The 23,130-nt window shown below is 41.6% G+C and overlaps 2 protein-coding genes and 1 long non-coding RNA gene across 5 annotated transcripts; 2 read left to right on the top strand and 1 right to left on the bottom strand.

The window, feature by feature from the left end:
• The first annotated feature begins 2,246 nt into the window (after nucleotides 1-2,246).
• Nucleotides 2,247-2,731, top strand: LOC114438770 (uncharacterized). Its single transcript, XR_003670991.1, has 3 exons — nucleotides 2,247-2,407; nucleotides 2,489-2,593; nucleotides 2,663-2,731. It is a non-coding gene; the product is annotated as an uncharacterized LOC114438770 (long non-coding RNA).
• Nucleotides 2,732-4,562: 1,831 nt separating this feature from the next.
• LOC114438609 (uncharacterized) lies at nucleotides 4,563-9,429 on the top strand. Its single transcript, XM_028410089.1, has 9 exons — nucleotides 4,563-4,847; nucleotides 5,410-5,506; nucleotides 5,632-5,806; nucleotides 6,144-6,289; nucleotides 7,260-7,436; nucleotides 7,984-8,100; nucleotides 8,192-8,278; nucleotides 8,615-8,762; nucleotides 8,878-9,429. Exons 1-9 carry the CDS (start codon nucleotides 4,834-4,836, stop codon nucleotides 8,895-8,897), a joined length of 981 nt encoding a protein of 326 aa, XP_028265890.1. The 5' UTR covers nucleotides 4,563-4,833; the 3' UTR covers nucleotides 8,898-9,429.
• A 126-nt stretch (nucleotides 9,430-9,555) lies between these two features.
• Nucleotides 9,556-22,530, bottom strand: nadka (NAD kinase a). Of its 3 annotated transcripts, none has more exons than XM_028409704.1 (12): nucleotides 22,389-22,530; nucleotides 21,312-21,482; nucleotides 19,230-19,313; nucleotides 14,114-14,243; nucleotides 13,727-13,835; nucleotides 13,555-13,640; nucleotides 13,374-13,476; nucleotides 13,141-13,283; nucleotides 12,437-12,536; nucleotides 12,118-12,275; nucleotides 11,942-12,024; nucleotides 9,556-11,501 (listed from the first exon to the last, which is right to left on the bottom strand). In XM_028409704.1, the coding sequence occupies exons 2-12, from the start codon at nucleotides 21,455-21,457 to the stop codon at nucleotides 11,354-11,356; spliced, it is 1,290 nt and encodes a 429-aa protein (XP_028265505.1). In that variant the 5' UTR covers nucleotides 21,458-21,482; nucleotides 22,389-22,530; the 3' UTR covers nucleotides 9,556-11,353. The 3 variants fall into 3 exon arrangements, with proteins under 3 accessions (XP_028265505.1, XP_028265504.1, XP_028265506.1); XM_028409703.1 differs by having other exon boundaries at nucleotides 21,306-21,482; XM_028409705.1 differs by lacking the exons at nucleotides 19,230-19,313; nucleotides 21,312-21,482; nucleotides 22,389-22,530 and adding an exon at nucleotides 16,465-17,140.
• Between the last annotated feature and the right edge of the window lie 600 nt (nucleotides 22,531-23,130).

The following is a 23,130-nucleotide window of genomic DNA, read 5'->3' on the forward strand; positions in this document are numbered from 1 at the left end:
GATCTAGGCTACTTAATGTAGTTTTAAAACAAAACAAGTTTTGAATTCCAAAGATGCGAATGAGTGGGTGTCATGGTAACCGGACAGAGGCTATATAAGGCTGCTGACCCTCCACACGCCGCTTTTTGCACCTGACCTCTGACACGAGCAGATCAAGGCAAAAAACTTGTGGAAGCTAAAACCTGAGCTGACAGCTGATCATCGGAGGATCATCGACAGAGCATCGGACAGCGACTTCTGGACCAACTACAGACAGTGTTAACTAAGCCTTGTTTGGCTGATAACACCTGGAGGATTTCTCTTCAGCGGGTGAACTTCTTCCTGAAGCTCCCGCCGCGAGCTGCCGGCTGAGATGGAGCAGCGGAGGGCTGGTAGGACTGAAATATTTTCTTCTTTTTTCATGACAAAATCAGTGATTTAGCCTCATAAACGCATTTAAAAGTATCCTAGCATGAAAGACTTGTGTGACTTTGCTAGTTTATGGGCGCACAGTTCACCCTCTGGGACCCAGTTTGTTGGTAAAAAGTCAAAAATCAACTTTCACTCGACGCACTCTTCGTGAAAACTGCTTGTTTGTTGGATAAAAGTCATCAGACTTCTCAGGGAAGCTGTGAAGCGCTATTAAGAGTGTTTAGCTCAGTTAGCTCCGATATGTTGACGCTGTCATGCTAACAGTGAAGCTACAGCTAACATTATGCTGCTGTAACATCACGTGTTTCTGTGTGAAACAGTGTTTGTTAAATGCATTATAATCATTAGTTTTTGCAATATAGTGTGATCAGGCAGGAAATGTGTGCAGATCAAAGCCAGGCTGTAGTGTAGCATGTCCTGCTGTGTTTGAGTAGATGTTTATTTTTGAAAAATGGACCATTAATAGTGAGTGTTACTTTGAACATGCAGTGATATGTATAAAAGGACCTCAAGCATTTATCATGATGCCACAAACGACTCAACTACATAATAAATGTTTGTGTATCATCATGATCTGTCAGTGTAACACAAACAGCCAATAACCAATAGCTAATCAATAACCTGTGGTCCAGTGGTGTTAGCTGTGTTTCCTGTCAGATTACCTAATTTCTCTATGGTGATTAATACAATCATTCTTAATCTTAATCTTATAGTCATTCTCATGTCGTCATCTCAACACTAGCAGAACTCTCTCACTTTGACTCTTTGTTTGAACCTTTTTCATGTTTTTCTCCTCAGAGGACGACGACCTTGTCATCGAGCGTCCCCCAGAAGACCTTCCTGAGGACTTCCTGCTTCCTGAGGGCAACGATGACGACCGTGTCCCATACGAGGATGAGGGGGAGCCTCTCCGCTTGGGGAACTTCGTCTTCTGGTGGGATGATGCAGACTTTACTCAACTCCTTGGTGACATGGAGTGTGGTGAGGAGGAGGAGGTCGACATGGTGAACTGGGACAAGGAGGATTCTGGCTATGGTAGCATGATTGGGGACTCTGAACTCTCAGAGGACAAGGATGATGGGGACCCGTCCGGCTTGCAGAAATTCTTGGTGGCCTGGTGGAAGGATGCAGACTTTCCTCCACTCTTTGGTGACATTGAGTTTGGTAAGGAGGAGGAGGAGGAGGAGGAGGAGGAGGAGGGGGAGGAGGAGGAGAAGGAGGAGGAGGAGGTCGACATGGAGGACTGGGACAGTGAGGATTCTGGCTATAGTAGCATGACCGATGACTCTGAACTCTCAGAGGACGAGGATGATGGGGATGACATGCAACCTCTGTCTCCCTTCCAGCAGGTCCTCTTGGAGGACCTGTCTGAGTCTGGGAGACGTGAGATTGCCGATGATGTCTCCATCATTTCGGTCTCTGGTGTTCATGAGGTCGCTGCTGGCGCTCCTCTGGTCCGCTTTGACTTTGGAAGCTTTGGAAGCGTCTCCCCTGAGGAGCCTGCTGCTAAACGACCAAAGTTGGACCTGCCCCAGGACTCCATGCCCTCCACTTCAGGTGCCAGCTCCACTGCACCAAGGATGATGGAGGAAGTCTACAGACACTCCGCACCCTCCACTTCAGGCGCCAGCTCCTCCTCAAACCGGAGACCCGCTCCGTCATCCTCAGGCCTGGGGCGTGGCCCGTTTGCTCCTAGATGGTCTGACGACAGCGACTCTGACTGAGGAGATCTGCTGTGGTCTGGAGTTAAGGTAAGTGAAGGTAGAGGTAAGTCCATAGTGTAGAATTATCACTGTTAATTTGGCTGTGTAAAGATAAGTGACAATAACAAAATGTTCATCAGACTCAGTGTGTCTTCTAGTCTCTCCCCTCTCTCTCTCTCTCTCTCTCTCTCTCTCTTCTCTAACAGGTGGATTTTTAGCAGCTGAAAAGATTCAGGATTTCCTTGATAACAGAAGACCAGCTGGAGAGGGGGCCCTGTGTGTCAGTGGGCTCTGTAAGTAGTCCCCTCAGTAGGACCAGTGCAGAACTGCTGAAGCTAACAGCTCTGACTTTATGCTGATGATGTTTCTTACAGCATCAAAGCAGTCCAGTGAGAGGAGTGAGAATACGCCTCCATCCCGTCCTCTCACACACACACACAACAAGACAGAGACACCAGCGGTCCATGAGGCCACGTGAGGTGGGTTTCATACTCTCACATTTGTACTTCATATAACTGCTCAAACTAAATCACTGCATTTGTGTGCAGCTTCATGGACAGATGCTGTCCAGACGGTCCAGACTCCTCCAGAGGGACTCTTGAAGAAGATGGAGCAGCAGAAGATGTGGAACCAGGAGGACGTCTGGACAGCATCAGACCTTCTGCTGGCGCGGTGGTGCAGTGGTTAGCACTCGCCTCTCAGAAGGGTCAGTAAAAGCAGCTGGCCTCTCTCTGTGTGGAGTTCACATGCTCTCCACGTGCCAGGTGGGTTTTCCTCCGGGTTCTCCGGTTTTCTCCCACAGTCCCAAACACAAGCATGTTAGGTTGATCGGCAAAGAATCTGATTTTGTCAAGTGAATCTGAGTAAATAAACATTTAAATGCTATTCAATCTGTCATCATTCATAGTAAGCTAAGTTAGCAGTTTTAGTTGTTGGTTGGGCTCCAGCTCCCTGTGACCCTGCACTGCAGGACAAAGAAGCTTTACATAAACACAGAGCCTGACCCCCTTAAGAGCAACAGTGGCAGGAAAAACTCCCTTTATACAGAAAGAAACCTTGAACAGGACCCGGCTAAACCTTCCTGATGATAGCTGGCCGGGTGAAGGAGGAGAAGAAGAAGAAGAAGAGGCAGACAGGACAGAGAGGATGAAGGAGAGAGAGAGAGAGGAACAAACGTGCATAAGTTGACAGCCAGTTGTCTTTTCTTCAGCAGGTCGAAATGAATTCATTCAACAACAGAGTTTTACTTTGTATTTTGCACAGAAACAACATGATTTAACTTCAAATCCATAAATTATGAATACAAAATGGTCAAGAGAAAAGTGAGGAGGTGGCTCTCTTTGTACTCATTTGTGCACAAGCTTACAGTCCATAAATGAAAGGATAAAGTATTATTTAAGTGGTAAATGAAGGCACACCTTTAAAAAGTCAGATGAAAGCTACCTGTCAGTGGGTGAATGGCTGCTGTGCTAACAGGTCTACACGTTGGTCCTAATGATGGAGAATATGGCCAAAGTAAATGCTGCAGTAGAATCTGCTGTAAATGAAGTGACTCTTCTGGAAATGTCCTTTTTATGATGCTGGCTCCTGCTCCTCCTCTAAATGACATTGATTTGTATAGCACCTTTTACAATCAAACTACTGTGGACCCGAAATGTTGTTTTACAATAATTAAAGCAGAAAGGTGAGTTTAAATGAAACACGTTACGAGTTTGTTGTCGTACCAAACATTTCACCAGTGTGCAACAAACACATGAAACATGAAAAACCCACAAAAAGCCAACACACAACAATAACATCATAACTTGATGCTAATGTGTTACAGAGGTTCTTTGTCAAAGAGGATTAGGACCACTTCTAAAAATAGTTTATTTGCCTCATAGACTGTAATGACTGGTGTATTCCTGGTACTAGTTGTGCACTTTATAACATTCCCAGAAAACATGGTCATGTCAATGTATGAATCATTATGAAGAATTGTATTTTATTTAACTAACTCATAACAACTAACAGAATATAGAAAAAAAGACATATTGTTCTATAACACATTAAGAGCAACAACTTAGAAGAATAGGAGAATATTCATCAAACTATCATTTTAAATTCCATTTTACAGACTATTGTTACTGCGCATGTACAGCAAAGGTGTAAGTCTAACATACCTTAAATGCAATTTAATTTAATAATGCTTATTTGTAAAGAATTCCTCTATCATGAAAAGTAATGTGTTTTACACAATATTAATGTATTAAAGATTATAAGTATTTTTGGTTGAATTTGAATAATTGTGGGTTTAAGTTTAAATTTGACTGAGATTCCTGCACCTACTGTATCACATCGATGTAGTTGATAGAAATCTCCAGAAGATGGCAGTAGTGTAACGTTATGGATGGAGGCAGTTTGAAAGCGAAGAACAAGAAGGAGAAAGCCAGAGAAGAAGACGAGCGGTAATTTGTTGCGAATGGAGGCAGCAGTTGAAACCCGTAGAAGAAGAAGAAGAAGAAAAAAGAAGAAGAAGAAGAAAGAAGAAACGGCAGTAATGCAACGCTGTGGTTGCAGGCTGCAGTAAAACCACAGAGTAGAAGAAGAAAACGTCAACCGTCTTCCTGCACGGACTGTACGGGTGAGAACATGAGAAAGTTTTGTCTCTGGAGGTGGAGACGTGGATGAAAGCTCGCAGGAATGTTACTCCGGGCGTGACAGACTTTTTCTTAAGGAAATGGACGAAATAAGGTCGGTAGCTAACGTTTGTAGGCTGGTGCTGTTTGGTTTTGCTTTCATTTTAACGCTTTGTTGGCTCCGTGAGAAAATATTACAAGTAGTTGTGCAGCTTGTTTTCATCTTCTTATAACAAGTCACATCTGTTACTCTGTCAAACAGCACATACAGCTCTCAGACAGGTAAGTATGTGAATTAATGGCGTATGCAGTTTATGACGTACCATCCCGTGTTGTTTCAATTCCTGTAACAACGTAACACTTTGTTATGAGCAGGTTAAAGGTGTAGTGAGGGACACACACACACTGTGTGTTTGGTCATGTGCCCGTCTCATGCTCTGATTTTATTGACTTTGAGGCTGTAGAAAGGTGCCTCACTTGTTCAATTAGTATAGAACAAAGTTCATTTTTTGCTGTAAAGGTCCAGCTTGTGATAAGAGGACGTGATGTCACAACACACTGATCGAGACAGAGAGACGCAGGCAGGATTGTTGGGCTTTGTTTAATTTCATGGAAAAAAGAAGGGATTTACATTAAATTTACAGTGAAGTGATGTAAGATTTATTGTTGTGTTTCAGTCCGTTGTTGGGCAGTCAGCCACAACAGGGTCCAGACCTCCTGTCTCCAAACCTGAGACCAAGACATCAGGAACTGATCGTAACACCATGTGGACCGGTGAGATGCTCAGCCCTGTGTCCCAGCACATACTCTGCAACACTAACATGAAAATGACACGTCCAGAAGAGTCTTCACAGAACGCTTTAAAAGACTTTGTCTTCTTCACCTCGTCCCTCTTGCAGATCAAGTCCTGGTCGGAGCTGTCCTGCCTGCTGAAGCTCTATTTCTGCTTCACTGTAGCGTCTCTGCTGGCGCTGCTCGGCCTCACGGTGTCCAGCATCTACAAGCAGCACATGGGCACAGATGTGTCTGATGAGGACAACTTCACTGTGTCTCTCATCCAGTTGGTGGGGATATGTGAGTGCTATTTACCGTCAGTGTCAAAAGCAGAAGACATCCTGGTGTGATCATGTGACTCTTGCACTGCATGAAATGAATCCACAGTGCTGCTGTGGATTCATTTCCCCTGCACATGGCTTCCTCATTTTTATTTCTGTCTTTAGATGTCCAGGTTTACAGTAGCAGGGATTTTTTCCCCCCAAATGATTAAAATAAATTCAAATTTTGGCGGAATGTTTTTTGGTGCTTTCCAAATAGTTGGATTTTTTTAAGCAGGATTTTTTTTAACCATTTTGCTTTAATAAAAATATGTAACAAAAAACCCACAAGTGATTGTCTGTCTTCTCTCCTGCAGTATTCTGCATCTACTACATCACCCGAGGCATTCTGCAGGAGAACAGACAGGAGCTGGTGGTGTTCGTGCTCAGCGTGCTGGTGGTCATGATTCGATCGGTGGTCAACTTCTCCGTGGTGGACTCAAAGGGCAAGCAGGAGCTGCTGGTGGGTCCCTGTCTAATGACACAAGAACAAATCACACACAAATACAGCTGTAGTGGAGCCCATAGTGAACAGCACATCATTTGTTTTCATGACCTTGTTTGACCTAGTTACAAGTGATGTATTGATTTGTATTGATGGATTTACATAACAACGAGCAGATGCTCACACTTTCTATGTCGTAATGATATATTACAACAGATTTATTACGCCACTGGTCCATAAACAGGCCACACTGCTGAACGAGTGCAACCGGCTAACAAACAAACAAACAAACAAACAAACAAACACTAAGGTGGAGTATTCCAGCTCGGGACTGTGTCTGCAGTCATCCTCTTTAAGCTTAAGACAGAGCTGCCTGTATGTAGGAACAAAAAGTCTCACATCAACATTTTTGAGTTTTTCTCAGAACAAACTGAGGACATAGTTTTATTTTTAGGAAGGAAATCTAATAGAAAATGTAACAAAATTATGTCCTCAAACTGGCTTTAGAAAAAAAAGGTGTCCTGGATGCACCACTTGGTGTCGCTGTTGCTTTGTGTGTCAGACCCATCTACAACAAATGGACAGAACTATATAGACATTCAGCCAAGCCTTTGTAAGGGTGATGAGGTCAGGCAGTGGGTCGGCTGTGTGGTCAGGACAGACAAGTATCATCTAAATTATGTTATATTATTATTATTATTACATGTTCTAAAGCTGCAACAATTGGTCATGGAGTGAAGGTTTGGAAGTGTTAATTTGGAAACAGGAACACTTTCAGGACATTTTCCACCTCATCAATTCATCAATTAATTCATCTTGGAAATGTATTATTAATACAAACAATCATCAGCTGCAGATGTAGTAGACTGCAGCGTTAAGTTTTCACACCTTCACCAGTAAAAAAACTATTGAAAGTGACCATGTTTTCTACACATGCACATTGAAGTGTTGATGATGATGATGATGTTGATTGATTTGTGTGTCGCAGGTCCGTTTCGTATGCATCATGTGCCTCGGTGTTGTGCACGTCCTATGCACCATGCTGCTCATCCAGAGGCCCAACATGATGGCGTTTCGTGTTGGCGGCGCCTTGGAACGTCTGCAGGAGCAGTACTTCCTGCTCAACCTATGTTTCTCCATGGTGACCTTTGACCTGCAGGCTCAGGTATGTGAACATTCCTCTACAAAACATCACGACAGACGCAACATGACACGTTTGAACGTGCAGCAGGCGACTGCACTTGTTGTTTACAAGGCTGAGAACAAGTTTTACTGGTCGCGTCGGATGACAACACATATCGTGCATTTATCTTGTCTGGCATTGCTGCTGTTCCCTATTGTTTAGTGAACTGAGCTTTGCACACAAATGTGTGTTGACCTAAGGTCATAATAACCTAAAACCATGGCCTCCCTGGGTCCTTATTTAAGTTTGATCTTCATTTCTCTGTGTGTGTTTTATGTAGTGGTTGTAGCAGCCTATGTTTGTATCTAATTATTGTTCATATTAATATTAAAAAATGTTTAATGTAAATACTGCTAAGGATGAAATCCCATATAAACATGACTTCTTTTTCTCCTTTATGTTTATATTTAGTGGTTGTAACATCTTTATTATTATTAAAGTTTTTTATGAACTGATCATGACAATAGTGCAGAAGATCACAAAAACACACACAAACGCTTCATCAGTGATGTCTGTGTAAACATTTCAGTTGTGCCTGTGTATCCTGATCACAACGTCAGACTCGGCCATGTCAGCTGCCAGCAGCATCATCCTGGCTGTTGGAGTGGTCTGGGCCTGTCTGACAGCCGCTGTGGGTGCTGTCGCTGTGAGTGTTTTTCATTATTATTTCTCTAATGATGTTCAGGGTGTAGTCTAAAGTACAATAACAACAGAACCGTTTGTTGTTGTTTTTTTAGGTTTTAAAGGAAGCAAAGGTTTTGGTTTGGATCTTCATGGTGCAGAACCTTCCTCAAGTGGCCTTCTTTGTGTATCTAATGTACACGGTGAGCTGGTTTTTCTCTGGTACCTCAGTCCAAGGGGACTTCTTAAAGAGGAACTACTTTCTGTTGAGGAATAATACACATTTGATGATTTGGTATTTAGAGTAGCAGCATGTTAGCTGTCACCTGTCACCAGGCACAATGAGTGCTCAGTGACGTGTTGGTAAGAGTTTCTGTGGAAAACAGTGCTGCTCTGTGTTGTTGCATAAGGAAAATCACCACCTTTGTTGCCTATTCAAGTCACTTCCTGAAACCAGAGTCCTGGAAGTGACTACATAACCATAATCACTTGTTCACATTGTATTTGATGGACTGCCATGTTTTTTTTTTTAATTGCAGGTGATAGAAAAGTGGTTCCAGGACAACACGTACACGCTGGAGGCCGCTGCCGTCACCGGAGCTCTGATTTCTCTTGTCATCAAAGTGGTTTTATTCTGGGGCCTCATCAGACTGGTGCACAGCTTTGGACAAGGCCTGAGAGAGAGAAGTGAGTGAAAGAAAAGCCCTGACACGGGTTCTTCTAAATGTAGTGACCTTCAAAGTGTGAAAAGCATCAGAACACACAAATGCTGCTGCTAACCTGACGTCTTCTTTCCGCTCAGTGTTTGCATCCAGCAGGTGATGAAGCATCTGGCAGTCATGGACCAAGGACACAGCTGCATGCACGATGTCCTGCCTTCATTAATTCGTCAGAGAGCAGATTTTACTACTAACTCCACGGGTGTCATATTTACTGTATAGACCGTGCTTCAGTTTCAGGATGTAAATCCTTTAACCCTATTTGTGCCACATTTATACATTGATATATTTATGTTGTTAGGGAGGCTGTTGTCTGGCTGACTGCTGAATGGATGTTTGCTTCCTGTCGCTTTTGTCTGACTTCTGCATGTTTTCTACCAGCAGAGAGCCAATCAGAGCGTGAGCCTGCCTGATTGATCACTTACACTGTGAGTTGTTGGTGCATTTTCTTTCGTTTATCCACATTTAAGATCAAGTCACTTCAGATGCTTTTTTTACATTTTCAAAGCAGGTGTCACTGTTTTCCATCATCATCTATTTAAAAGAACTAATCATCCAAATGAATTGATCTGTTTTGACATGATAACACTGGAGTATTTACTTACAGATTTATATTTTGTCTTGCTGCACTTTAATGTACTCCAGATTTTCAAGGTTCTTAATAAAACATTAAGACAAAGCTGTTGTCTTTATTATGCAGGAATAAAGTATAGAACATTTCCACATCTAGCTGTGATGGACAGACAAGACAGAGACACCTCCTGGTTAAACTTTATCTTTATTAAAGGGAGAAAAATATCAGAATTAATATTAAACTTACTGATATGAAAAGTTGCAGGTTCTCAGAGAAAAGCACTTCAAGATTTGACAATACTTCACAGAAGAGAAGTCAGAGTCTGGATCTTTGCAGAGCTCTTGGATAGATTTAGACAGATATTTGAAAAGGTGTTTATTCCTAAAAATCTTCTTGATGTCCTGGAATGCATTTAGATTAAGCTCTGTTTGAATGGACATCTTTGTTTAAAACATAACTCGATAATCGGACTTTTCTTCATCAACGAGAACAATTAACGACGTAATTAACTTATTAAAGTAGAAAAGTACCAAACAGGTTTATTTTTCATTAATAATCCATGTAAACTGGTTAATAAACATATGGACTTTACAAAATACATCTTTAAGCGGTACATTTATATACAGGAGTTAAAGGAATGATTGCCTTTCAGGGTTCGCTTGGTCTTGTTGAGAGTTACAAACTCTGATCATGTATTAACATCTGCACAACAAGTCCCAACAAACAGGTAATGTAGGCCACCTTAACGTATTCAACAAAGGCTGCACGCAGGCAGGCTGGTTGCACAGATGCAACAAAGGTCTGACAATTCTTCAGCACACACACACACACACACACACACCATTAAACTACACCACAGACATCTGTCTATAAAATATATAAAAACAGAGTTCAGCTATGGCTTAAAGGACATTAAAAAGATGCTGGAGACATCTGAGCTCAGTCTTTCTGGAACGAATCCGAACGCTCACTCCACAGCTGAACAGATGTTACACAACACAATTCAATCAAGTGTCAAACAGTCAATATGTGGTCACAATGACAAAGCACAAACACGCATCTGTGCAAGAGTATGATTAAAAAAAAGAAAGAAAAAGATGTAAACTTGAAAAAGAATATTTCTATACATTAATGATACCAGTGTTTAAGGCACAGGCTGTACAGTTTGGGCCGCTGTCGTTCATTGATGGAAGTACATGAGTTTATCCTGACTAATTAAGGAGCTTCATTTAACTGATCTTATTTTTCCATAAAAGTGCAACTTGGCCGTCACCTCTACATGAGAACTAATGTTGATTATAAAGTAGTCCCTGCTTTCTGTCTTTCAAGATTAAGAAGTGCTGGGACAGACCTGATAACACCCATCCAGAGTATTGTAGTAACTGCTATTGACCACTGACCTGTGTGCGTTTTGGTTCAACATCAATGATCCAATTGTTTTCTTTTCAAACTGCATTTGACTTCCAAAGCACAGGTTATCACAGGATGCAGACCTCAGACCAAACCCCATTCAAAAATCCACAGTTTTAATGACCTGACATTTTTATTTGTTTTATTTGTGCATCTGCTTGCCTTATTAGTATTTTTCATATTTAAAGTATTGAAAGCTTCAATTACAATAAAACCCAGAATAACATATTTAAAAAATAAAACTACTTACTACAAAAACTAGAATGGTTAAAATGAATTAAAAATCGTTTGACTTCAAATTATTTATTGTAATTATTAATTTGTTTTTTTCCCCTACCCTCAATGTATTCATGATTATTTATTTAAAAACAACCTTATTTTATTTTATAATTTCTTATTCCATTAAAATACCACATGGAAGACTACAGCACAGCCCTCCTTGGACCAATATCTGCTAAGGACAGTATTAACTGGATTTTTTTTTTTGAATGGAGTTTGGTGTAACCTTTTTATACATAAAAGACTTAAGGGCACAGAGCACGGTGCTGGAGACCTTTGAGGAGGGCCAGACAGCCTCAGAACTCCTCGTCCTCTGAGCTGAGGTAGTTCTGCTTCTTTCTCACGTTCCAGTGTAAACACTGAGCCAGGCTCTCAAACCAATCATTGACCGGGTCCCGAAAGCAGATAGAGGGAACAGGGAAGCAGGAAGTGGTGATGGTAATGCTAAAAGAGACAAAAAAAAAAAACAGAAATTAGATTGTCTCACACAAGTTGAAGTTCGGAATGAGGAAAGCCCAGGTATTTGCAACCAGAACAAACAAGGAGGTGATGAAATCACATGCAGTAAGTTGACTTCCTTATGAAGAAACTCTGGTCATTTACAAAAGAATACAGGCAGCTTGTTGTAAGAAGAAGGAAGCTGATTATCTTTGGATGAGTTACATAAAGGAAGAAGCTGGCGCTGGCTCAGGGGACACTCCTGTCTCAGACCATTAAGCAGGTGGATAAGGTTACGTAACAAAGCCTGTAAGTGTTGAGACAGCTGCTGACGGAGTTAAACTTATCCACTGCTCAGCCTGTGAGCCTCGTTTTGCCTCATTTACTCTGTTTCAGTGTCTCTCTGTGTGGCGAAGGCTGAGGATCAGCCCGGTATGTGGACTAACCTGTCGCCATGGCAGATCTCCTGCCTCTTTCTTCCATCAAATGACACCCAGGCTGTGTTTCTGGCATCACATGACAGCATTATCTGAGGGAGAGATGGTTGAAATGTTCAAATGAAATGTACTCATCCCTTTATATAAAAACACATCATTGTTTTTACAGTCCAGTGGTAAAATACCTTGAGCTCCACGCCAGCGGGCACCACGATGGGTCTGAAGGACAGCGAGTGAGGACAGATGGGGGTGATCATGATAGCTGGGACGTTGGGATGGATCATGGAAGCGCCTGCCGCTACGGCGTACGCAGTGCTGCCTGTTGGTGTTGACACTATCACACCTGAGTGGGCACAGGGACACATGAAAAACATCAACTTTCCAGCTTTCTCTTTAACACAACATTTCTGGCAACTAGCGCACAAAGTACAGCTTTACCTGTGTGTGTATAGGGTGTATAAAACAGCAGTGTATCAACACCCAGCCCTGCTCTGATTCACTCACCGTCTCCCTGCACTGTGGTGATGAGGTGTCCGTCCAGGAAAAGGTCCACATTGGAGAGATAGGAGGACGGCCCTCTGTCCACCACCACCTCGTTCAGTACCTGCAGCAAACACCGTGAGTTAAACTCGGAACAGAGACATGACATGAGGTCAGACCACAGAGTGGGTAAAAATACTTGTCAACGACCATTAACCTCACGCCTGCTACAGTACGTGTCAGCGATGACACCGTCAGCCCATGTTGTTCTTTAACAACAGGTTCAGGGTAACAATGGCTGAGTCATGATGACAAAAATCCATGCATGGGTTGTTTTGGTCTGAAAGTTTTAGTAGGGCAGCACGCAAAGCTGCCGGCCAATGCAATGAGCATCAGTGAGCGCCTGAAGCTTCTGTTGACGTTTTCTCTGCTGACTCGGCTTATTAAAGCGATGGTGGAGCTTGTTGCTACCATCAACAACCTTCCAAGTTGGAGAAAAGAAGCCAAAGCCAAGTCTCAGGAGCTGCAGTTCCCCCACTTGCCTCTAGAGGTTGGTCCCAAAAGTGAGGTAATCCTCAATGCCTCAATGTTAAAATGTTCTCTACAGCAGAAATAAACATGTTCACAGCCTGCTTTGTCCATAGTTTTATGAGCATGGTTGGCTCCTCTCATTTATGAACCAAGGATAAACCAAAGAGACACCACGGCGCCGTTTGGTGGATTATTACCTGATACTGCATGGCTTTGCGGCTGCTTTCGATGTCTCCGTTGGTCAGGATGATGCCCTTCTCGTCCACTCTGGCCTTCTTCTCCCAGTTCTCTTTCATCACCCTCACTTTCAAGCGACTTCGCAGGACAATGGCAGCATTTCCTACATTACACCCACAGCACATACATTCTATGGTTAATCAGGAGCACACCCTGCACTGCACTGACGGAGATGTCAAAGAACAGTCAGTACCTTCAATAATTTGGGTGACCTGAGACTGGTAGGTGTCGAATTTAAATGGTGTCAAAAAGCCCAGAGAACCCAGGTGGAAGGCCATGACAGGTGGAACGCTCTCCTACACATAAACATATGAACTGTGTTATCACGATCACAGCAGTGAATGTGAACACGTTACAAAGTGACAGATGAATACCTGGAAGAGGGAAGACGCATACAGCAGCGTTCCATCTCCGCCGAGGCAGATGATGAAGTCTACACGATTGGAGATGTCATCGAGATCTGAGGAAAGAGAACAAAAAATGGCAAAAAATTTCCCACACAAAAAAATGTTTATACTGAATATAAACAGTTCACAGAATAAACACCTTCTCTGAAAGTGCAGAACTTCTTTGTAATGGCCCCAAAGTTTTCATCGCCTGAAATAGCAGGGTCCTCCAGAACTTTCTTTTCCACGTAAACGATCATGTTTTTCACCTTTAACGGCACAAAAGAAGACAAAACAGCGTTACAAAAATCAGTTCTAAAGCCTTGGTCTCCTCCGTTAGCTCATTATGTTCATATACCCCGCAGATATCAGAGGGGGATGAGGGGTAAAACAAACAACAGAAACTTTGTCTAAGGGTGACACTAGTGGAGGTCATTATACTGGTTATTTTACTTTTTTCTTTTATCTGACAGGAAGGAGACACACACACACTAAAACTTCCACTCATGTTCCTGACTGACTCTCACAGCAGCAGTGTTTGTCCTACCTCGGTGAGGAAAATGCAGAGCTCTTTGAAAGGCTGAAGCAGACTGGCATCTCGGATCTTCTTGATGACAAGGACACTTTTTGGTGGCTTGTTCCACGTCAGTCTCTGGCTGGCGGGGTCCTGAATGTGCCTGGCAGTGGTGGAGGAAGCATTGAAGCTTGTTACTTAAGTCAAAGTACAATTACCCAGCAAAAATATATACTTAAGTAACAGCAGAAGTGCCTCGTCAACAATCCGTACAGTCCTTACTGTAAATTTACCTAAAGTCACTAAAATCCCTGCCAGCAACTCCCTGCTGTATCCACCAATGGTTTTTGGACCCTCTAAATTCAGTTCAGTGGAGGCTGATTCTGGATCCATGTTCAATGGTAAGGTGACACACAGCGTGACAGTGACAGTCTAGTCTGCTGCTGTGCTGCTGCCAAATGTGAGCTCTGCCATTAGAAAGTAAGTAAAAGTCTATTATTTTTACCTTTCGTAAAGTATAAATACATAGAAATGTACTTAAGTACAAAGTACTGGAACACACTAAAATGAGCTGATGTAAGATCTGTTAACTAACAGACAGCTTCTCCAGGTCATCATAACCAGGCCTGCTAAGTACACATCCAATTAGAGACATCAGCTCAGACTGTACCTGTGGAACCCCAGGTGCTGTCTGCAGGGCCTTCACCTTAACTCAACCTCTGACTGTGAGTCAGGGTTATTAGAATATTTACAAAAGGCCAGATTGAAAACAAGAGAGATAAAAAAGGCAGTTACATGTTTGATGTTTTTTTTTTCTCGGGGCCAGCAGACAAGGATGTTTAAAAAAAATAAAATAAAATAAAATAAAATAAAGTGATACAAAAATAAATCCAATGTCACCTTCCCTCTGGCTGAAAGATCCAAATCATAGTCCACATTTAAAGTGGACTCTGTGTGAGATTATTTAACAGTCTGTTGACTTTAGTTAGCTATAGCTCTCATTAGTTACAGCTCTGTCGTACATATTACTGACTGTACAAAAGGCTGAGTGCTTCTTATACAACAACTTATTTTTCTAATCCTTATGCAAGAATGTAGTATCATAGTCAAAGAAGGCTTTTATATTTTCCATTTGAGTTTGATGCTTTTTAAACCTCCCACACATACCTACACATTTCATTCATACACTTTTACTACTTCAAAAATCAACATTAGATTAAACTGCTTCATGACCTGAGTGTGCAGTTTGCAGCCTCGTTACAATCTGCAGGACAAATCTCTGAGACTAAATGAGGGCTTAAACTTGCATCTGCAAAAGGAAACCAAAAATGTGTCCATAATATTGAAACTATACGGAAAACACATGTAACTTTGGTAACCATAGTTGTGTGTGATCAGTGGGAAGTTGCAGCATTGACACTTCTCATAAATTAATTCAATTCAATTTAGTGTTATTTATAGATCCCCTTTAACAATCAACATTGTCTCTAGGTGCTGCCACAGCCCGAACCCCCAAGCAAGCAGACAGTGGCAAGGAAAAACTCCCTATTAACAGGACGAAACCTTGAGCAGAACCCGACTCAAAAAGGGGAACCATCCTGCTGACAGTCGGCTGGGTAGAGGAGGAGGAGGAGAAGAAGGACAGAGAACAGAAAAACTGCCTCTCACTCTCTGTCAGTTTATATTCTTGAAAAAAAACCAGCAGAGTTTCTATGATTGCTTGTGACCAATGATTCAAAAACAACCCACACACACACACACACACACCCTCAGCCACAACAAACATAAACAGGCAGCATCATTAGGACATACCCAGTTCCTGTTTCTCTCAGAATCATCCAATTACACAGAAAACTAAAGCAATAAAGCTGCCAAGCATTACTTACCCGGGCAGAAAAATGCACTACAGCATGGCAGACTGAAACTGCATGCACCTGCCTTCAAACACAACTGCAGCACAGTTCATTAGCATGTGAAGCAGAGCCGGGCTGTGATCTATTCAGCCACGGTTTCTCCTGCGACCACCTCAAAGCATCCACACCCTGACCTTCTGTCCATTCAACACCCCCACTCTGTCCAAACCACAGGCCACGCTGTTACAACAACCCTGCTCTGTGATAACACACACACACACAGCCACAGCTTTGATACTCTGCAACCAAACTGTGCACCGACAAGACACAATTTTGTGATCCGTTGTATCAAAAAAATCCTGATTTTGTCCAGACGTCTAAGCGTAACTCTGAGATTACATCAGTGTATTATTAGCTCACTGCTGTAAACATCTGGCTGGCAGTAACCCAGTGTGCCAGTTAATATTTCACCTATAAAGCCTCCCCCCCTGTTGAGTAAGAGACAGAGAAGATGTTAGAAAGTCCTCTCACCATTTCCAGACTCTGTTCTCGTTGTGGCTGCCAGGAGTGTCCTGCAGTACGCACTGGTTGAACTTCATGGCTGTACACATGTAACAAGGATGCTGCTTCAGGCTGACTCAGCAGGAGAACGGGGCTCTGTCCTGGTGGCCCGCTCTGACAAAACAACTCATTCTGCCTCTAACAACTTCTTCGAATGCTACACATTGTAGAGCTGCTTCAGCCACGGAGTCCGGTCTCTTCATGCGGTCAGTCTGTGAGTCAGCCGGTGGCTGTGCTCAGGAAGAGGCAGAGGGAGTCTGAGACTCTCTCCATGCGCTGTGGCTCAGGAACCCCCGGGTTGAGCTAACAAACCCTCCAGCTAGATTCGCTGAAGCTATATTAGTCCCAGGGAGGACTTAACACTAAACCTTCCTGGTGCATTCTGCTGCTGAGTTAAAGCTCTCACTCATCTTAAGATTGACTTCATGTCAGACCCTCCCACTCTGAACCCGCCCACTGCAGGGAAGGGCTTTCCTGGTTGGACAGGTGTGAGTCACTGAACGAACTCTGCCTGCTCCTGAAGCTTTTATAATGAAGGCAGCTTCCTTTATTATAGAAACAATGAATTAAATCATCAAATTGTACTGGAGCTTCCTGTAATGTCCCTTTACAGAAAAGTTAAGACATAATTACTGGAAATTTACCCAACAATTCAAAGAGGAAACATCCTTCCTATTGATGGTCTTTATCTACAGAGCTGTGCAAATCCAGACACATATTAACATGCAGTGTTTTTATGACTTCATCAACTACTTATTATACTTGCACACACAAACTCCTCACAAAAACAGAGGATAGCACCTCACAGAGCAACAATAAAGCTATTAATAAAGAACTAAACTTTTGTTAGAATGTCTGCATGACTGCAATGATTGAAGGATTTCTTTTCATAATGTGAAACAGAATAATTTCAAAGAATTGTGCAGATTTAATAAATTAGCCTCTTTCTGAGTAATCATCAACACTAGAGAAGCTGGGAGATTTAAACCTCATTAATTTTAGGCAGTCTGTGCCTGACAACGTGATGCAATTTCACTTTGGGGTGTGTTTAGGGTGTTGGAGCAATCTGACAATGGGTGGACATTCTCTCTGTGGTCCATCTGTTCTGAGCAGTATCACAACCACACCCTTCCAAACACAATGACCGTGTTTACAATTTGGAAACTGGGACCGATTAGAACCGTAACACCTTTTCTAGTAACGCTAAAGCACACAGTGACAGCTAAATATGTACAAGTAGGTCCTTCTAAAAATACTGTAGGCTAACCTTTGTTTGGATAGCCTGGTTTTACTGCTTTTAACTTTCGGTGGCTAATCCTTGTTGTGCTGAAAGACACTTACATGTCAGAGGGAGTCAGGAGGTCAACACTTTGGCCAGCTTCTAAACTGGAAAATATCACGTCGTTCACAGCGCTGACGTGACTAAACAGGTGTTTCAACAGCATTATTAGTATCCATACTGATCCATACTGCATTTTTTATTTTTCAATGTATCAAATACACCCTATTAAAGGTGTTTACACAAAAAATTTAAATGTCATTAATTTCAAGCCAACAGCTTAATTTAAATGAATAGAGGGACCTTTTCTGGGGGTTGGAATAAGAATATTCTGTTGTGATTAGTTGCTTTTAACCAGATAGTTACCATTAAAATACATGTCATGTTAGTAGAGTCACAGAGGTAGCACACACACACACACACACACATATCTTTTCACTCGGACCTACACTGCAGACTTATTCCCTTCTTGCTCAAGGCTATTCTCAGTATTCACACCCAAATAACACCTTACTTACACTTTTCTTCAGGCGTACAAGCACATTTTTTTTTTCCCCCTCAGACGGCACGTTGTTTAAACACACATGGCTGAATTTAATGGAATAATGCCTGGACGATAAGACGCTTGTCCTCAACATTCAGACAAGGCTACCAAGGAATTTATGATGCCGAACAGCAGAATACCAGCAACTAGTCATATCAAAGATACTCGCACTGAAAGATAAAGCATTACACTAATGGTATGAAATGGTACATACTTCCTGTCTCAGTGTGGCTGGGTCGGAACATCCCTGTAGGATATAACTGATAGAGGAAAGTACATCTTTATAATTATATTCTTTGCTAAATATTGACCCAGCTAGCAGGTGTTTAGTGTCCCAAAAAGGAGTTAGTGAGGACTCACTGTCTTGTAGTCAGCCTGCACTGAGTCACTTGAAATATTGTCAGTTAGCTTCTCCACTAGTTGAGCTAAACAATCCTAAACATCTTCCTCAGATATTAGCTGACAACACACAGCAGATTCTTGAGGCTCTGATATGCAAACAGGTTGGAACATGCCTTCATTTGTAGCTCGGGGCCTTTTTAACAGATGCGCCGACAGTTTGGAGAGACATCAAAGTTAATGAAAAATGCCAACATAAGAATGAACAGGAGGGTAGGATGTAGTGTATTTGGCTGTAGAAACTCACGTGCTGCTAACTCTTACAGGAACAAATGCAAAACTGGCCCTTCGTATTTGCTGAACTTCTAATGGCACGATGCAGATTTCAATTCAAATATTGAGTGAATATATGAATATGAATGTATAATAGAATATGAATGTCAACTATTTGAAAACTAAATGTACCAGCAACCTTTCTGGTTTTTTGGAACTACACAAAGTAAACAAACTACTATTTAAAATGGACTTATGACTCCAGTTCCTCACAAATGTACCTGTATCTTTCTGACTTACATTACTGCATGTGGATTCTGGAGCATGCAGGCCTTCGGGCCAAATGTGGTCACAGGGCTGGGTCCGTGAAGAGACTGAGTCCGCCTGAAAAAGAGAGGATAACACACATTCAGCTTTGCACAAAGGAAGCTGCCGGCCAAGTATGCAAATACAAAAACAGTACGAGCTATTTATAAATGAAAAAAAGTGAAACTTTTACTAAAATAATAATAATAAAAGTTGCATTTCAATAGTTACAAAGTCACTTATGTCACTGTAAGATACTCAATGTTGTACTTCTTTGGCTGAAAATGAAAGTCTCTAAAAGTCCTAAATGACCAAATGTAAATATGATACTTTTCATTTCTGCTTTTTTTAGAAGAGAGATATGAAACATGTTCTTGACTCACTTAAAACCAAATCTGAAGGAATCCACTGTTTTATTTAGTCAGCTGATTGTGGTGTGGCTACGATGCACCAGAGCTGCTGTATTATATAAAACATTTGACCTTTGGTGTTGGGCAATGGGTTTTCATACTGAGTGAAGGCCCTTCCCAGTTTTTTTTTTTTTTTGGAAAAGGTAATGATGAAACATCTAAAAAAAACAAACACTTTTATCAATCCCTGCAGTGCAAATACTGTATCAGTAAATGGTGAAATAAAGGGCAGAAATCTGAATAACCATTGCCATATCAGATATTTTCACTCACGCCGCTTGTTAAACTGTGAACATAATGTTACGACACAGTCCGTATTAGGCTTCGAATGTCTGATTGTACCAAGGGTTGAAAGGTCAGTCACATAGAGGTTTCATGGTGCAAATGCAGCCTTTATGCTGCATCACATCAGTCAGCCTGCAAATCCTCTTATCAGCCTGCTTCTGTGAATTCACCAGCTGCTGTTTTCTACCAGCTGCAATAATCTGTGTTTTCATTTTAAGAATTGAATGTGTGTGTAAAATCTCACATCACTAGTTCTGCTGCTCTAGGGACTTATTGAGCCTCTCTGAACTCATTATTTTGTCATTTGTCAGGAAGTATTTCGTTAGTAAGAAGAGATATAACAACTTTACAATACAAGATGTCTCCACATCAGGTTTGTTAAATTTGGCGGCATGAGCCTCCACTCTATGCTTAAAAAGCTCTGATGTTATTTCAGCCTTTTTTCTCTCTTTCATTCCCTGATTTTGGTTTTGGTATTCACTCAAATGTCTCTAAAAGTGCTCCTGCTAAATTAGTGTAAAGTCAAGCATAAAGTATATGTAGGAGTGTGTTACAACATCTTGGACAACTGTGCTGTCTGCACTCACTTCTTCTTCTAAGTCTTGCTAAGACACAGAGACACAAAACCTTAGCAACATCAACAGCGAGATGCTGTTTCCGAGAAGCCAGTTCTGTGGAGGCTGCAGAAGTGTACCTACACACACACACACACACACGCATTACACAAATGTCTAAAGTGGTGCAACACATATCATGTCACAAGGCTGTTTCAAAAGCATTTCTCATGTAACCAACAGCAGCTGTTGTTAAATGTGACCTAGCTCTCAACAAAGGTATACTGATGTGCTGCATTAAATTAAATGTCAAAGCTGTGCCCAGTGATTAATAGTGATTAATAACATAATTACATCATAATGCAGTGAGGATTGCATATTGTTTTTTCTTTCTAAATTATGGATCTAACATGAACAGCAGCCTTTTCTATATGTTTTTGTTTGTTTGTTTTTAATATTTCGTGTCTCCAGGGATCAATTACCAAATCTTTATGGGAACCAATAACATCACTGGTTCTCTGAGGAACAAAAGCCGCCCCACTGTGAATATAATGAAGTGGAGATCCTCTAGTGTCATATTTTACTGTAGCATAGTCCAACAGTGAACTTATGTTCTATTAAAACGTTTTGTATGTATGTCAGCCAGCACTCCTCCTGTGCACTGCATCATGGTAAGTGTAGGCACTGCAATAATGGCAGCAGGCCATTATTTTGTACCATGTCTAGCATATAATTATGTAGGAATGGAATGGTATAAGGAAATAGGACACATTTCTTCTGACAGCCTTGGCACAACATTTGGGAATCATGTGTTAGGTAACCTGTACTCAGAGGAGCTGCTGGCAGAGGACGTGCTCAGGCTGCGTGTCTTTCTGTTGCGTCGAACCATGCCGTGGCCTGGAACCTCCCCTCCATCGCAGGTGGAGCAGCAGTACGGGGCAGCTTCCAATCGCACCTCCTGTCCGGCGTCCATCTCAGACAGCCAGGCTGCAAGTAAACTGAGAGAACAGGGCAAACAAACATTCATCAAGCCATGTCCCAACAGGTGGAAAAGATCATGTAGTATATGCTATGAATGTCCTAAAAACGTCTACTGGGACGTCGTGTGGACGACTTCTCTGGACACCTTGGCATCTCTCCTTGCTGTAGTGGTCTGTATATGTCAGACAGTGGTATATGTGCTCATATGCTCACACGTACCACAGCCCATCCACGGTGTTGCATAGAATAGAATATACTAGAATATACTTTAGAATATACTTTATTAATCCCTTTGGGAAGGCCCCTCAGGGAAATTTCGGGTATGGGGCATGCTAGTGTTATACCACAAATCATCTAACGACACATACCAAACACCACTTTGAGTTCTCGGCGTCTCTCGGAAAAATGCTGCTGCCATTACTCATGTCAGTGAGTCTACAGTTCGGTAAACAATAAAGACATAAATATATTTGTACATTTCAAACTTTTTTTTTACAACAACGTACTTTCGTCAGATAAAAATAACAGTCCCAATAGCGTTGAAACTTTTCCAGCCCCTTTCTTGACTTGTACATATTGATATCCTTTAAAGTTATGATACATGTCTGTCAACTGCATTTTATTAGCTTGTTTACTGTTACGTGAGGTTAGCTCGCCGGGTGTATAAACAAAAATAGCACGTACAGTTAAAATAACTATGCTAGCTTGTCGTCGTTGTTACGAAAGCTAGCTCGCCTTGTAATGTATAAACTTTTATTAAAACATGTAACTGTTCAGCTACGACAGGACCATACATGTCCGTTAAGCGGATGAATTGGTGACGGATCCAGATGGTAGAACAAACTAAGCTAGTGTTAAGCTAGTTAGCAGGCTCAGCTAGTCTGTTCGACACACAGCGTAACATCCTCCACCTCCAACTCTACCTTTTATCGACAAGGAAACAGAAGAAAGCACAGCAACCCGCCGCAGTGGTCACAGTCTGGACATTTTTCTTTTAGATAGTAACGTTTCACACACTTCGTTCACAATAGCGCTGTCAACAATCAGCTCATCACTTCCTGGTACCGATCCACCAATCACAGGCTTCCTCGGCACCGACGTAATATTGGAAGACCTCGAACTAGGGTATCATCAAAAATCACATAATAAATAAATCACAATTTTACCATACACATTTTAGCTGGTCAACAACGTGTTATTGGCATAGAATAATCCATAAATCCATAAAACCCGTACATCAACATTTTGTTAATTAAAGCCTTTGATGAACACAATTTGCATGTATGGATTTATAGATTTATCCTGTACTGGTTAGTTTTTAGTACACTATATGATTGTCTTTATTAATTTTAATAACACGTTCGGACACATTTTTGTTGTTGTTGAATAAAAAACACATTTATTTCTGTTTGTTTTTATTATTGAAATTTGCAGAAAAATTCAAGTTCTACACCTCATCTTACAGACATGTTTTAAACACATTTATAATTGAATACCCTACAAAAAAGAGCACCAAAGACGTGCATTATAAATAAAACAGTATGCAGTCATTGTAGTGGTCAATAGTATACATTTCGTCTCGTGTCAATCATCTGCATCAATTTTAATTTGGATTAGTCGTTATTGCTTGTGAAGATGAATAATGCCCAAACACTATAAATCTCC

Source organism: Parambassis ranga, chromosome 7 (assembly GCF_900634625.1).
Source record: "Parambassis ranga chromosome 7, fParRan2.1, whole genome shotgun sequence".
NCBI lineage: Eukaryota > Metazoa > Chordata > Actinopteri > Ambassidae > Parambassis > Parambassis ranga.

What these genes read in the sequence shown, in the direction of transcription:
- LOC114438609 (XM_028410089.1), top strand. An exon ending in CATCCAGTTGGTGGGGATAT is followed by an intron (nt 5,807 to 6,143) that starts GTGAGTGCTATT and finishes TCTCTCCTGCAG; the next exon opens with TATTCTGCATCTACTACATC. An exon ending in CCTTTGACCTGCAGGCTCAG is followed by an intron (nt 7,437 to 7,983) that starts GTATGTGAACAT and finishes TAAACATTTCAG; the next exon opens with TTGTGCCTGTGTATCCTGAT.
- nadka (XM_028409703.1), bottom strand. Translation starts at nt 21,457, where the DNA reads ATGGACGCCGGACAGGAGGTGCGATTGGAAGCTGCCCCGTACTGCTGC. An exon ending in GCAAAGCCATGCAGTATCAG is followed by an intron (nt 12,537 to 13,140) that starts GTAATAATCCAC and finishes TGTTTGCTGCAG; the next exon opens with GTACTGAACGAGGTGGTGGT. An exon ending in CCGCTGGCGTGGAGCTCAAG is followed by an intron (nt 12,025 to 12,117) that starts GTATTTTACCAC and finishes TCTCTCCCTCAG; the next exon opens with ATAATGCTGTCATGTGATGC.